We start from the raw sequence: 15,913 nt of genomic DNA, 5'->3' as shown, positions 1-15,913 counted from the left end.
AATTATTACATTTAAACATCGGAATTATTGGCAAATGCAGCCTTTTGAATCAGCACTAGCGTTAATTACTTAATCATGTTACTCATAAACAGAAATTATGTTTTGAATATATCTCATAATAAATTTAGGACACAATAAATCATAAAGTATAAAAACTCTGGGTATCATGGTTTTCACCCCCATACATTATTAACTCATTCTCAAAAAGAACAAGGAACCAGAACAATGTAATAATTGGAGACCAGAAAGTTTATTAAATAGATGTAAAACTTCTGGCAAAGAATTTGACCTATTGGGAGAACAAGTCTCTTCTTAATTTACTCGTCCAGCCGGGCCCTCAAATAGGTCTCTGTCCTCTCTCCTTTCGCTGCAGGGCACACTTGAGGTCCTGTGTGATCTGAAGCTGCGTAGCCTTGTCCTGCTCATATTTCATGCGAGCCTTCTTCAGTGAATCCGTTTGGGTCTTAGAGAGCTCTTTATATTTGCTCAACTGCCCAATAAAGAAAGTTTTCTCTTTTTGCCACTGGACACGGCGACACTCAAGCTGTTCTTCAGTCTGTTTTAGTGCTGCTGTGAGATTGTTCTTCTCTGCCAGTAGATCCTTGTGCTCAGTCTCACTAGAGGCTCTGCACTTCTTGATTTCATCCAGTAGGGAGGCTTTCTCCTGTTTCCACTGGAGACGCTCCTTCTTTGCCTTCTTGTTGACTGACTGTAGATCAGCCACAAACTGCTGTTCCTTTTCACTTTGCTGCTCTAGGTGGGCAGCATAGCAGCTCTGGGTTTTGTCCAAAGCTGCCTGGAGGTAGCACCTCTCCTCCTGCCACTGCTGCTCTGCCTCCTTCTGAGCAGTCGTGAGCTGATTTATCTCAAGGCTGTGTTGCTCCAGCTGGACCTTCATAGAGTTCTCTGTGCTCTCCAACTCCTGCTCCTTTCTGTGCAGAGAACTCTTCAGGTCCTGTGTAGTCTGAAGGTGTGTAGCTTTGTCCTGCTCACACTTCAGATGAGCCTCCTTCAGGTTATCAGTTTGGGTTGTACACAGCTTTTTGTATTTGTTCAGCTCTGCCAGAATGCAGGCTTTCTCCTCTTTCCACCGAAGACGCCCTAGTTTGCCTTCCTTGGCTCGAACACAGAAAGGTGATGAAGGTTCCAGGGTTTTCCTCTGTTGAACCTTAGTTTTTTTGTGCCACTTCTGTGTTTGTTTCTTAGAGCTCTGTGTACTCCCCATAGTGAAATATAACGTGCAAATGTTATACAGTAAAAAACTGAAATTCTTGACTTCTCAAGTGTGATGACTTCTCAAAATCAAAATGCAACTTCTCTCTTTCTGTGGTTGTGTGGTTCTGAATGCCAGTCTGTGAAACTGGTAAAGAGCAGTTTAGTCCTTTAATGTGCATTCTAGAACTCTGATGTCATGGTTGCTATTGGATACTGTTGCTGTAGTAGGAAATCTATGGTTACTTTTTTTTTGTTTTTTTATTGAAACTAAATACATTAACAAAACAGTATTTAACATGAGAGACAAGACAACAGATATATGACATTACAAAAAGATGAGTGTTTTACAAGATTGTAGTGTGTGAAATGTGGGTATTTCCAACTTATGCAGTCTATGAAGCACAAGAAAGGGTAAAGGAGGGAAATAAATAAAAATGCCCAATAATAATGATGATAACAGTACTACTAATAAAATCGGCTTGTTACATTTCTAGAGGTTGGGGAATGTGCGTGGCCTCATCCCCAGGTGGGCCTTTTATTGTGGCCAGCCTAAGGCACACCTGTACGATAACCATGCTGTCTAATCAGCATGTTGATATGCCACAACTGTGAGGTGGATAGGTTATCTCAGCAAAGGAGAAGTGCTCACTAACACAGATTTAGACAGATTTATGAACAGTAATTGAAAGAGAGAGGCCTTTTGTGTACATAGAACAAGCTGTAGATCTTTGAGTTCAGCTCATGAAAAATGGGAGCAAACACAAAAGTGTTGCGTTTATAATTTTGTTCAGTGTAATAATAAATCATCTGGATAAAGACTCATTTTATGTTCTGAGTAAGTATCTTGTATTCCTTTAATTTTATTCTTCTGTCGTATCGCTGCTGCTAGAGGCTCGATGAAAATGGCGAATAGAGATGGTGAGAGTGGGCATCCTTGTCTGGTACCCTGCTGTAAAATGAAACTTTGTGACCTGATCCCATTTGTACTTATTGTCGCCCTAGGTGATGTAGTACAGTGTTCTTATCCAATGGATGATCGACTCTCCGAACCCAAATCTGTGTAATGTACAATAGAGAAATGTCCAGTTAACTTTGTCAAATGCTTTCTCTGCATCTAGTGATAAAATTATGGGTTTGGTTTGTTTTTGTTGTGCAAGATTAATCAAATTAAATAATCTCCAGATGCCATCTGAAGCATTTCTGTTCTTAATGAAACCTGTTTGGTCTGGGTGGATTAATACTGGAGTGGCCGTCTCTCTTCTAGTGGCTAGGGCTTTGGTAGTGATTTTTAATTCTGAATTAATAAGTGATAAGGGACGGTAACTAGAAGGGTGGATTGGGTCTTTGGTTATAATAAGAGTGTCATGATGTCTGTATTCATGTGCGTTGGTATTGTGGAGGTGTCTTTTATTTCTGTGGTGACTGAGAAACAGTGGTGATAGCATTTGCCAAAAATGTAAATAAAATTCAGCTGGTAGTCCTGATCCAATTTCTTCTTTTCCACAGCTCTCCAGTCTCCCATTGAGTACCAGAGGAAGGAGGGTGGCATCTCTGTGACCTGCCCACTGTCATTAGGACGACCGCCATCGGCTCCGCCCACACCCAATGGCCACGCCCCACAACCTGCACCTGACAGTGAGCAGGACGACCAGGTTCGTTTATATCTGAATAAGCTTTTATACTTGACTTTAAAAGTTCAGATTGGAGCTGATTTGTGATTGATTTTGAAAAGACCATGTGACCTTTGACCCCTCAGGAGCTGGTTCTGGTGCTGCAGGACTTTGTGGCGGTGCGGGAGGATGAGATCTCCGTGTTTCGGGGGGAGAAGGTCCAAGAGGATGAGTTCTCCGTGTTTCGGGGGGAGAAGGTCCAGATCCTGGCGTCCAACCAGCAGGGTCAGAGTCTGGTTTATCGGCCGGCCAACAGCGGCTCGCCAGCTGCTGAGGGCTGGGTGTCACGCAGTGTGCTACACATACACTGACACAAACACAACAACAACACACACTGACAGCAGGGTCAGAGCCTGGTTTACTACTAGTACATACACTTAAAATACTGTAAGCCAATGGGACCAAAAGGCATGTTGGGAAATGAAATATGCACTGCAAGAGACAGGGAGCAAAGGTGGCGATGCCAGCTGGTCCAGCTCATCTCAACAGCTACTTATGAAAACTGAGTTCACATCAGCTAGAGTTTACAGTATATTGGTGTTGAGCTAGCTTAGATGATGGCTGTGTTTCTGGCAGTCTGGGGTTGTTGGACCTATAGGAGTATTTGTACTTGTTAGTGTTGACGCTGTCTTGAGGGTAGAGCTAGTGATACCCCAGCATTTGGGTAGGTGATCCAGAGTCTGAAAAGCCCACCGGCCACCCTTTATGAAAACATGTATTGCTCTGTGAGGTTTGAGCAGTTTCCCCAAAGTAGGATTTTCATTTCTAACTTGAAATTCCTTTTTAACTTAGTTAGATGTAGAAACTATCCTGCTTTCTATAGCAGAACATGGTTTTACATCATTTCCTAGCATGTTAACCATCAAATGACCCCTCGGATTGACTTTGTGACCCCTTAGAGGGGTCCCGACCCTTACGTTAAGGCCTATACAGATAGACATCGCCATCTTTAGGCACCGCTGTCATAACTGTGACAACACATTTCCTAACACACTTTAGTCCCTGATTATTGCCAGTTTTAAAAGAGACATTTCACACACAGACACACACAGCAGGTACTGTTAGTCTCCTCCCTATTTCCTGGTGCTTCAACTTTCAGCCAAGACACCTCTTCTCACCTCCGTCCTCGCCTCGCCCAATCAGACGCCACCATCAGGTCGGCCTCCCATTTACTACCCCAGGAAACCATTCACACTCCAGTGACATCATGGGTCAGTGGGAAGGAGATCATTTGACCACACCATCATCGACACCAAGGCCACCAACAGACTCGGACTCCAGGAAGAAGTTGTTGCCTAGCAACAAGAGACTGTTTTAAAAAATAAAAGCCTCCTGGCAAAGAAGAGGTGAAAAGACCCATCAGCCAATGAGAACTGACCTCTGTCTGCATGTCATCCTGTGAATAGTGTGTATAAAAAGAGTGAGGACACACACACACACACAATCCATGCACACACCACTGCTAGGATGAAGATGATGAAGATTACTATGATGTTTATGATAATTAAGAATAACAGAATCTGTTTTTCACCTCAATATAGAAAAAAGCTGAGAGAAACTTTGTCATATTAATGTGTGTGTGTGTGTGTGTGTGTGTGTGAGTGAGAGAGAGAGTGTGAGTGTTAGTGACACTGTCCTGTGTGTGTTTTTCCACGGACAGTTAGGTGGTGTGTCCTGGTGTAGCGTTGCCATGACAAATCGTTGTGTTTACGGTGACACCTACTTTTCCCGTCCTTTTAGCGAACCAGAGCTACCCCCCCCCCCAAACACCATTACCATAGCAGCTGGCGGTGAATGGCGGCCCGAACACGGCGGGGCGTGCAGCTCTGGTTAGTTTGGATATTCTGATTATGCATTTCTTGTTTTTGTATATAGACCCCACTATCTCTGGACACTATCTCTTTCTGCCGGTCTGTCCGCCCGCCCACCCGTCTGTCTGTCTGACAGGCAGACAACAGCTACTCGACCTACTGTGACTGTCTGTTTCTACTCAAACTGAGGTCTCTACCTGTCTCTCTCTGTCTACCTCTGTCTCTCTCTCTCTGTTTCTCTGGTGCCATTCTCAGACAACACCCCGGTCCTTAAGGAGCTATGCAGCCTGCCACGTGCACTATGGAGGGGCTAAAGCAGGAACTAGTGCACCATGAAGGGTGTACAGGGAGAGACAAAGCAAACTAGAAAGGGTTTAAGGTGGACTCCTTTACAAGGAGCTTGGTTTTAAGGGCAACACACTCTGATGTCGCAAGTTGCCCATATGTATTATCACAAAGATCTTTGCAAGTTATCGTGTCTTGTGCCTCACTCCCGTCACATGACCTCATACATAACCATCCAAGTCACCATTGTGGTACGACTGGGACAAACTGTCCACGTCAGCCTACGATTTGTAATCCCAAGCTGCAGATATCTGCAAATTTCTGACACATTTGGTGAAAAGAACTAAAGAAATGCTAACAAACCTGATGCAGACTGGCTGCAAAAGCTAAATAAATCTGAATATTAACACAAAAGTACCATTCAGCTAACTTTCTCCGAGCTGTACACTCAATGTATTTGGTTTCACTTTGTTACAAACTGTTACAAATGTATAGCGCAACAAAATAAGCCAATTTAGACTGTTCATCTGTGTGACTACAAGGTTAGCACTAGAGCTAACTACCTTGGAGTAATGTGCAAACACTCCCAAAGTCAGAATAATGGGTGTTTTTCTTCTTTCCTTTCTGCCAACAGTGTGACTTTTTCTGAAAAGTGGCAGTTTAAAGGTAATTAAAGGCTCAAATTCAACAGACTTTGTGCTATATTAACCAAGCACAGTATTTTCAATACTGACATGGCCAACTCTGCAGAACAGTCTCACCATAAATAAACTCAGGGGCTGATCAAAAGCTCCAGAACTGCTACTAAGTGGACCTCGTGTGAGCAAATGATGAGCAGTGGTGCAGTGTTAAGTCAAGTAGCCAGTGTGTGATGCATTTAAATGTAGTTTAATGCTGCATTCATTTCATGTGGGATTTACCACAATTTCCATTTCCCGACACATGAAGAGTGTTCATGACAACATCAGAGACACAAGGTATCTAAATTTAACCCTCTCACTCAACCAACCCAGCATGTCATCAGCTGTTTGATGACATGAACAATCTCAAGTCCGGATCTTTAGGATCCCACATAACGTGAACACAACACAAGTCTGGTGTATAATGCTCCGAATGGATGCCACCTTGTTCCCTTTTCAGGAATGATTTTATGTTTTCAACACATCAATATTGTGACTAGGAATGCAAGAAAAGAGCCAAAAAAAAGAAAATTAATACCACTGGTGTTCAACACAAGTCATCTTGTGAACTCAGAGTGTACCAGAAGGGCTTAGGATGGAAGATAATGCACTGTGAAGGGTGCAAGGTGGAATAAAGTGCACCGATTCTAGTGAGAAACTGGCACGCCGTGGTTTAAAATGTAAAGTAGTGCACTACTAAGGGTTTCAGCTCAAGCATAGTGGACAATGAAGGGTGTAGTAGGGAAGGTAGTGCACTAAGCAGCGTTTAAGGTGGAAACAGCACACTATGGAGGAGGGAGTGCACTGTGGAGGATGCAACACAGAAAGCAGTGCACTACAAAAAGTTTTAAGTAGTTTATTATTGCAGGCTAAAGGTGGAGAACAGTGCACCAGAGAGGGCGTAGGGTGCTGTTTGAGACGTAGCCTTGTTGCCAGTTGGCCAAGTCAACTAACCGATCAAACAGTGTTATTTGTACAGAACTAACAGCTGCTGACTGACTGCTAACAGCTCTCTGTCGTCGTTTGTAATAAATTTCATTTTTCATCCAAAACTATCTGGACGTGTTTTTATTCTTTCACTCTTTGCATGTGGATGGCAGACACCACAGATCCTGTTTTGTTGTCGGGGGCTTCATTTTCCAGAATACATTGATTCATCAATACGTACTTGAACTGGTCATATTAGGACTGTAACTGCCAATTATTTTACAAATGATTAGGTGTTTTCTTGAGTAATTCTCTGGTCTGTAAAATGTCAGAAAATAGTGGAAAATCAGTTTCCCAAAGTTAAAAATGACTCATTGAACATCTTTAGTCTCAAACTGAAAAATCACTTTACAATTAGAGACAACTACAAAAACCTGGGAAAAGGGTGAGGAGCAGGGGTTAGTGTAGAAGCCTGACGCAGGTAATTTTACATGCAAGACTTTAGAGGATTTATCAAAGTTGTCAAAATAGCTGGCAATCAATTTTCTTTCAATTGACTAAATGATCAATTACTGCAGTTCAAGATTATTTATGATTGAAACCGGGCCAATAAATGTCATAATCTGAAAGACAAGGCCATTTGGCCTTCAACTTCATACATTTTCAGAGGGAACAAAGATAATGCAGCAGTCCGCAGCAGTCTTTTCACGAAATAAAATAAAACATTAATGCAGCAGCTGGATCTTGTAAATAAAACAAGTCAAACACAGGGTGTTAGTGCCCTCTAAGCAGGTTTGACGTTCACTGGGGGCAGTAGTGAGCAAATAGCTAGCTGGCGCATTGGAATAAGGAGGACAAGACACCGAAATACACTTGGAAAAGCCACATGAAGGTGAGAATTTTGCTTTACTGGGAGGTATTTTCCAGTCATCACGCTCTACCTTTTCAAGAGAAAATACCTATGGGTGGTTACTAAATGGTTGGTTTTGCGCATTTGCGTCCGGTATGTTCGCTCATCCCCGTTAAAGTGTAGTGCGTAGCCGTGCTCCGACTGTTTCAGCCCCAAACGGGACTAGTGCTGCCTTCGTCCGACAGGATTTGTTATGTGTTTTGTCAGTTCCATTTCCGCCCGTGCCATTTCTTGAAACGGGAAAACTTAAATGCTGTCACACACCAGCTCTAAAAGATGGAGCATCGACTATGTCGGTTTCAATTTCTGCAACCTTCTTGCAGGTAATGACCACATGTAATGTCCTGGTGGGTGCCGTTACAGTTCCACAACGGCAACGAGAAATGTTTTTGTCGCGATTATTGCGAAATCACAAATATCGCTACGTCTCTTATTTTTACTGCATTACATTAAAAATAAAGTATTTCCCCCTGAAACCGTCTGGGGAAGAAGAAGTATACAATGGAAATAGAGCCTAGTACTGCAGTAAGTGTACATTGTACTCGGTCTTTGTGTAATGTGCAGTACATGTGATACTGTCATGTGTCAGCAGAGAGTGACCCGACGTCAGCTCCAGTATCCGGTGGATCGTTCACATTTACTAACAAAGTCATACAGAACTCTGCAATTAACAAACCAGAACCAGTGAATATTATGCGCCGCATTAGTTTTATCCCAAAGATACTTTGCTCGGCCTGAATTATTAGGACACAGTGTCGATTCGGCTCGTTATACAATAATGATCAGCAAACAAATCCCGATAAAAGTGCTGTAAAGCTGTAAACTAATTAAACCAATTATACAGCCACAGATAGTCTGAAGTTCACACACCCTGACTTTTCATCCAGCCGCAGCCATTCAAAAATACAATGAAGGGAGATAAAGTGAATCAGTTAAGAATTTTTAAATTAGACTTTTATTATATTTAAAAATAAGGGGAAATCATTCATTTCTATAATTTTACCTAAAAAACTGAAACTGACTGAAAATTGTAATGTAATTTAAATTTTGTTTATTATTATCATCAGATCAGCAGAAGTACAGTAGAAAGAATAACAAATGCCATGTTTCATAAAGTGCAAATATTGTTTTTTTTAAAGGTAGGAATAAATACAAGTTCATTAACAATTAGATTATTGATGAAAAAGTAATCAGTAACTATTCTGATACTTTAATAATTGTTCATATTATCCATTTCCTGAGTTCAGTTTAGGATTTTACGATTTCCTGGGGCTGTGGTTGGTCACACGATTTTTTTTCCCACTGTTTTATCAACATTTTACAGACACAACTATTAAAATTAATAATTAGTTGCAGCCCTAGTGAAAATATATTTGATTAATGTAATTTACAGTTGTATAATAATAACTTCACATATAAATTAATTGCTCTAAAACAAAAACTGTACTCATAATATTAAAATAAAAACTGTTGTTTTGGATAAAAACCGTTTTGAAAGAGACCTATATTTATGTTAAAAAAAAAAAAAAAGAAAAACCAGTTATAGGGTTAATTTTATAGTTTAACTGCAGGGAGTATATCACAGATTGCATTTAGATATGGTTTATATAATTTGCTGCCTGTTATCATCTGTTCACAGATAATCTGTCGTCTCTGTGATCAGGTTTGGGTTCAAGGACTTTAAAGTACACATACAATCTGTATTTACAGTACAACACAGCAGTATCTCAAACTAAGACTGATAAGCACTACTATGAATAATGTTTGCTTATAAATGGGACAATTTACAAATGAAACAAAATTACACACCAGTCTTAACACAGTTTAAGTTTAGTTATAAGAAATAAGTGAACCGTTTTCTAGATTATTATTTATATTTAGTTGGATATATCTCATACAGAAGCCCAGATGTCACCGCTCTGCACTGAGTTTACAACTGAACACTGTGACTATGCAAAGTTTTACTGAGGCCAGATGTAGCCAGACGACCCCAACAGTCTTTTGTTGTTAAAGCCAAGCAAAGTCCACAGCAGCCATATTACATAATCCACACAGTTTGTGTTACATGTTAACTTTTCTCAGCCCTGTACATGATCACGTGGACTGCCGATGGCTAAGTTACCTGCTGTCTGTGTGTGTGTCCAGTCAGTGGTGAGACTACAGTGAGAGCAGTGCACTCTGGGAAATACACCAGTCTTGTAGGTCAGGAGAGAAACATGCAATCGATATTTGTGAGAAATGGTTCAGAGACTCCAGAGCCGGTGAAAGCTCAAGTGACAGGTGAGTTTGACTGTGATTTAAATGGTTTATAATCAGTTCCATCTGCTGATAAAATGAGTTCTGGTCCAGCTAACAAGACGCACTTTAGCAGAATAGTTTCACTATCCACCAAAGGGGTAAACAGAACAAAAGCAATGTGTTGGAGGAGTTTGGACGTGAGACTTTTTTTGCACCTGGCAAATAACAGTTGCCCTTAAAATTAATGGTTTATAATTGATCTCGAAAGTTAACGGTTACTGAACCCTTGTTATTATTTTAACACCTATAAAATCCTCTCTGCCTTCCTATATTTTGTATAATGCACAATAATAAACATTCTTCTACTTTTACGTCTGATATATTTTGCTGATATTATGGTTTTACTTGTACTGGAGTATTTTACACTGCAGTATTACTGCTGTTACTTAAGAAAACTGGTGTCAAACTACAGCTGCAGTGAGTGGTCCATTCATAAATTAGTCCATCAGAAAATTAGTCTGCAACTATTTACAGTAATAAACATTTAATTTCAACATAAGAATATTCCAGGTTCTCAAATGCGAGAATTTCATGTTTTATGTTACAGTAAATTTAATATTTTGGGGGTTGTGGACAAAACAAAACATTTAAAAAACAACCCTGGTTTCTAAGAAGTTGTGATGGATGTTTTTCCACTTTTTATAATTTAATTACAAATTATGAAAATAATTCTTGTTTTAATTATTCATGACTCCACAAATCATTTTGATGGATCTGTGAGGCTTCTTACATTACAGCTCCTATGTACTATCTTTGCATTAGTGTTTCAACTCTGCGCAACCACCAACTTATTAGTAGCAAAGAAAACATGGTGATGACAATAGTAAAACACTTGGCTGTGACCTTTACCTGTGTGTCGCCAGGCTCCCTCCCATCCTGGCTGCAGGGCACTCTGCTGAGGAATGGACCCGGGCTTTTCTCTGTGGGCAGCTCAGAATTCAACCACTGGTTTGACGGCATGTCACTCATCCACAGCTTCACCTTCAGTAATGGTGAATAAGAACATTAAGACTTACACACAGTATATCTTACTGTCAATGTTATATATGCACCGTATTCAGAATCTTGAATTAGAAAAGTTAAATTCTCCGCTAGATCCTTGGCAGGTTTTGACCTGCTTAATCTAAAATCCAAATTAAAAGATCAGGTATCTGGTATTGTTGCAGGTGTTTACAGCTGTGTTGTTTCAGGTGAGGTCACTTACAGAAGTAAATTTCTGAAGAGCAACACCTACAACAGAAACACTGAGGGCAACAGGATCGTGGTCTCCGAGTTCGGAACCCTGATCTACCCAGACCCCTGTGAGAACATCTTCTCCAGGTACAGTCCATCCAGGACAGGTGGAGATCGGTCTCACTCTGGCCAGAACACTTAGAGGTTTTATTTTGTGCGTGTGTGTGTATACACACACACACACACACACACACACACACACACACACACACACAGTGCATCCATAAAGTATTCACAGCGCTTATCTTTTTCCCACATTTGTTGTTACAGCCTTATTCCAAAATGGATTCAATTCATTGTCCTCAAAACCCTACAAACAATACCACATAATGACAATGTGAAAAAAGTTTGTTTGAAATTTTTGCAAATGTATTAAAAATTAAAAACAAAAAAATCACATGTACATAAATATTCACAGCCTTTGCTCAATACTTTGTTGAAGCACCTTTAGCACCAATTACAGCCTCAAGTCTTTTTGAGTATGATGCTACAAGCTTGGCACACCTATTTTTGGGCCGTTTCTCCCATTCTTCTTTACAGTACCTCTCATGCTTCATTAGGTTGGATGGGGAGCGTCGGTGCACAGCCATTTTTAGATCTCTCCAGAGACGTTCAATCTGGTTCAAGTCTGGGCTCTGGCTGGGCCACTCAAGGACATTGACAGAGTTGTCCTGTAGCCACTCCTTTGTTATCTTGGCTGTGTGATTAGGGTCGTTGTCCTGTTGAAAGATGAACCGTCGCCCCAGTCTGCGGTCCAGAGCGCTCTGGAACAGGTTTTCATCAAGGGTGTCTCTGTACATTGCTGCAGTCATTTTTCCCTTGATCCTGACTATTCTCCCAGTTTTTGCCGCTGAAAAACACCCCACGGCATAATGCTGCCACCACCATGCTTCACTGTAGGGATGGTATTGGCCAGGTGGTGAGCGGTGCCTGATTTCCTACAGACATGACACTTGGCATTCAGGCCAGAGAGTTCAATCTTTGTTTCATCAGACCAGAGAGTTTTGTTTCTCATGGTCAGAGTCCTTCAGGTGCCTTTTGGCAAACTCCAGGTGGGCTGCCTGGAAGACATTTGCACTATGCACAAGACCATATCCATCAGCTGATCTTGATAGTCTGTCCATAAGACTATATGGGCTACATAAGAATCTGGTTTGGGAACACAGACTGATGTCATGTAAAGAGGCAGCCCCTTGCTTTGGACCACATCTGGACACTGGGGAAGGAATGAACTAGAAAGGAGTACATGAAGCAGGAGTGTTGGACTTTAGGTGGCTCTAGGAAGAGTCCTGGTGGTTCCAAACTTCTTCCATTTATGGATGATGGAGGCCACTGTGCTCATTGGGACCTTCAATGCTGCAGAAATTTTTCTGTCCCCTTCCCCGCGTCTGTGCCTTGATACAATCCTGTCTTGGAGATCTACAGGTTTGTGCTCCAACATGCACTGTTAACTGTGGGACCTTATATAGACAGGTGTATGCCTTTCCAAATCATGTCCAATCAACTGAATTTCCAACAGGTGGACTCCAATCAAGTTGTAGAAACATCTCAAGGATGATCAGTGGAAACAGGATGCACCAGAGCTCAATTTTGAGTGTCATGGCAAAGGCTGTGAATACTTATGTATATGTGATTTTTTTTCATTTTTTATTTTTAATAAAGATTTTAAACAAACTTTTCACGTTGTCATTATGGAGTATTGTTTGTAGAATTTTGAGGACAATAATGAATTTAATCCATTTTGTAATAAGGCTGTAAAATAACAAAATGTGGAAAAAGTTCAGCGCTCAAGACATGGTGAGATGTGTTTTTGTGCAGTCAGATCATGTACACTAGATACCACTTTGAGTCCATCTAGGAAGGCTGGGATCTGTTTGAAACCATATAGAAGATTATGAAATCTATTTCAGTCCATCCCTCACCTGAAGAGTTTGGTTTCAGTCCATCTAGGACACAGTGATCTATTTTAGATCATGCAGGAAACACAGATCAGGAAACTACAGTTATAGAGTCCTTAATTGTAAAGATCGGTTTCTGTTTCATCCAAGACTCTTACGGTCATAGAAATACGAAAGGTTTTCATTTCAGACCAACTAGGAAACAGCTTTGTTTTATTTGAATCAGGACAAGTTCATTTTAAAGTATCCAGGACACACAAAGATGAGTTTCCAATGTACAGACCACTTTCAGTCCATTCAGGACATCTAGGGACCTGTTTCCACCCATCTAGGGTATCTAGGGACCAACATACAGATTTCTGTTTTGGTCAGTTCATATACAGATCTGTTTAAGATCTAATGTTATAATAAATGATAACAAATGCTCAAAAAGGTTCTCCCTTTCTCATTAGAGCATTCACGCACCTCTGCAACGCCATCCCCGACTTCACTGACAACAACCTGATCAATATCATTCGTTATGGTCGGGACTACTATGCCTCCTCCGAGATCAACTACATCAACCAAATTGACCCTGCAACCCTGGAAACTGTTAGCAGGGTAAGTTCATCTACACCTTCCTCCTCAACACTTTAAAGGCTCAGGAACTCAGTGAATACTTCCTCAAACTTATCACTTCTCTTTAGACAAAAACAACCTTTCCCCAAATTCCAGATAAACTACAGGAACTACATCACTCTAGACCTGGCGACATCGCACCCTCACTATGATGATGAGGGCAACACCTACAACATGGGTACCACCATCATGGGCTTGGGTCGACCTAAATACGTCATCTTCAAAGTCCCAGCTTATGCCTCAGGTGCGTGCACTGATATGGTTTGACCTCAGAAATGTAGAAAGATCATTTAACCAGATCCTCCCCAAACTCTGGTAAGAAGTCATGTCCGTATCAAACAGGGTGTTTTATGATTGTGTAATCAGACTGATGTGAGGACACTTGATATCAGTGACATGACCTGCAGCGAGACTGGCAACATGACAGTGTAATCTGTATCACAGCTCGCTGTATTTACATCCTCCTTGGTAGTTGGCTATATAATCTCTTCTCTAAATTAAAGGATTAAGATAGTATGTTGAAGGATTCACCCACTGCCAGAGAAAAGAATGTAATGTTTTGAGAACAAACTAGCACTATTCTGATCATAATATCAGACATTTCCTGCAAACCATGAAGTCTTACTGACAGGTGCACAGGATAAAAAAACTCAAGTTCAAAAGGAAACCAAATAATCCTTGAATCATTTGAACCACATCTGATTTTGGAACGACTCAAGCTGAGAAAGTGAGTTCAAGTAATGGACAGTGTACAGGTCTGTTTATCTTTCTATTATTCTATGGCATAACTGTCTTAATATTAACTGTGGACCAAAACTACACCATGCTAAAGAAATCGGCACCATAAAAAGGTTGCAGTGGCAGAAAAAAATGTAACAGCCAAGATAGAAACCATAAATTACCAAAGACTAATTTGTAACACCAAAAGGGTGTGTGCTTATTACAAATGATCATTAAGTTTAATGATTGCTACATTTTCCTTCCTTCACAACTTTTTTTTTTTTATTCCAGTAAATTTTACCTCTAAACTACTAACAGCCCTGACATCCACTGGTGAAAACCAAGTGCTATCAGCTGCTCTGTGGTGTCAGGATAATAAAAGATGAACATTTACCGGTTTTACCTCTAAATATCAGGACTACACAGACATGGTTACCCCTCATATCCTAAGATTACAGTTACAAACTGAATATAGTACAGACTTGTTCTCACTCTGATAGTAATAATAAAAAAATCATACTTGGAATTCTGTGTTGTTTTCAGATAAAGAGCATAAAAAGCCGGCGCTGAGGAAGGTGCAGCAGATCTGTTCAATTCCTTTTCGATCCACACTCTTCCCAAGCTACTTCCACAGCTTCGGCATGACCGACAACTACTTTGTGTTTGTGGAGCAGCCCTTCAAACTGGACGTCGTCAAACTAGCCACTGCCTATTTCAGAGGGGTCTGCTGGAGCAAGTGCCTCATATTTGACAAGGATGACGTTGTAAGTCCTCCAGTGTTTACTTGCTGTTGATAGAACCTGATATATAAGTTGGCACAAATAGGTTTGTTGAGGACTGAAGCAACTGTTTTTCAGGGCTGTAGTTAATGGGGCCAGATGTAGAAACCGCTCTCCCAGGTAGATTAAGTTTTGATTCACAAAGTCCAGAGCATATTTAGTTCGATTCAGTTCTTTACGAATCAGATCAAATCAAATTTTATTTGTATAGCACCAAATCACAGCAAAGTAAGGTCTAGACCTTACTGTTATCACTATTATTATAGAGGAAAACCCAACAAACCCCCCTTGAGCAGCACTTGGTGACAGGGGGGAGGAAAACCTCCCTTTAATGGAAGAAACCTCCGACAGACCCCGGCTGTTGGTGGGCGGCCTTCTGCCTCGACCGGTTGGGGTGAGTGGATAGAGGAGAGAGAAAAGAGAAGCAACGAGACAACAAACAATCAAACACTGGTCAGGTTGATGTGGCCGGTGACTGCTCATCAGAAACATAGAGCTCTAGAGCCAGGGCTACCTGCAGAAAGGTACAGAGAAAGAGAGAGAGGACACACAGCAACACATAATGGTGGTATATAGTTGCATGGAGAGAGGAAAGGAGAGGAGAGTTGAAGAGAGAAACTCTGAGCCCCATCATGGGGCCCCCCAGCAGTCTAGGCCTATAGCAGCATAACTAAGGGAAGGCTCAGGGTCACCTGATCCAGTCCTAACTATAAGCTTTATCAAAGAGGAAAGTCATTTTTTGGGGAGGCGACAGTGGTGCGGTGGGTAGAGCAGTCGTCTCCCAAACAAGATGGTTGAAGGTTCGAATCTCGGTGCCGGCAGTCCACGTGTCGAAGTGTCTTGACCTCTTGCCTGGCCGCTCCCTCTCC

General features: G+C 41.2%; 2 protein-coding genes across 5 annotated transcripts in view; both read left to right on the top strand.

The window, feature by feature from the left end:
- LOC109955791 (kalirin-like) overlaps positions 1–5,943 on the top strand; it is a 49,681-nt gene extending 43,738 nt beyond the window's left edge. Inside the window, 3 exon segments of the mRNA XM_020592271.1 lie at positions 2,722–2,867; positions 2,972–3,043; positions 3,083–5,943. Of these exon segments, the coding sequence (XP_020447927.1) occupies positions 2,722–2,867; positions 2,972–3,043; positions 3,083–3,196 (332 nt within the window). The 3' untranslated portion in view covers positions 3,197–5,943.
- Positions 5,944–7,059: 1,116 nt separating this feature from the next.
- bco1l (beta-carotene oxygenase 1, like) overlaps positions 7,060–15,913 on the top strand; it is a 21,060-nt gene continuing 12,206 nt past the window's right edge. The window contains exons 1-7 of one of the 4 annotated variants that reach the window (XM_020591942.1): positions 7,060–7,480; positions 9,644–9,778; positions 10,660–10,788; positions 10,987–11,116; positions 13,380–13,527; positions 13,642–13,789; positions 14,809–15,029. In XM_020591942.1, the coding sequence (XP_020447598.1) occupies positions 9,715–9,778; positions 10,660–10,788; positions 10,987–11,116; positions 13,380–13,527; positions 13,642–13,789; positions 14,809–15,029 (840 nt within the window). In that variant the 5' untranslated portion in view covers positions 7,060–7,480; positions 9,644–9,714. Of the gene's footprint in view, positions 7,481–7,510; positions 7,822–9,643; positions 9,779–10,659; positions 10,789–10,986; positions 11,117–13,379; positions 13,528–13,641; positions 13,790–14,808; positions 15,030–15,913 lie in introns of those variants that run through there. The other 3 variants (XM_020591939.1, XM_020591943.1, XM_020591940.1) reach the window with 3 other exon arrangements.

The sequence above is a fragment of the Monopterus albus genome, unplaced genomic scaffold, assembly GCF_001952655.1.
Source record: "Monopterus albus unplaced genomic scaffold, M_albus_1.0 scaffold16.1, whole genome shotgun sequence".
NCBI lineage: Eukaryota > Metazoa > Chordata > Actinopteri > Synbranchiformes > Synbranchidae > Monopterus > Monopterus albus.
This window is presented reverse-complemented; position numbering and strand designations above follow the sequence as displayed.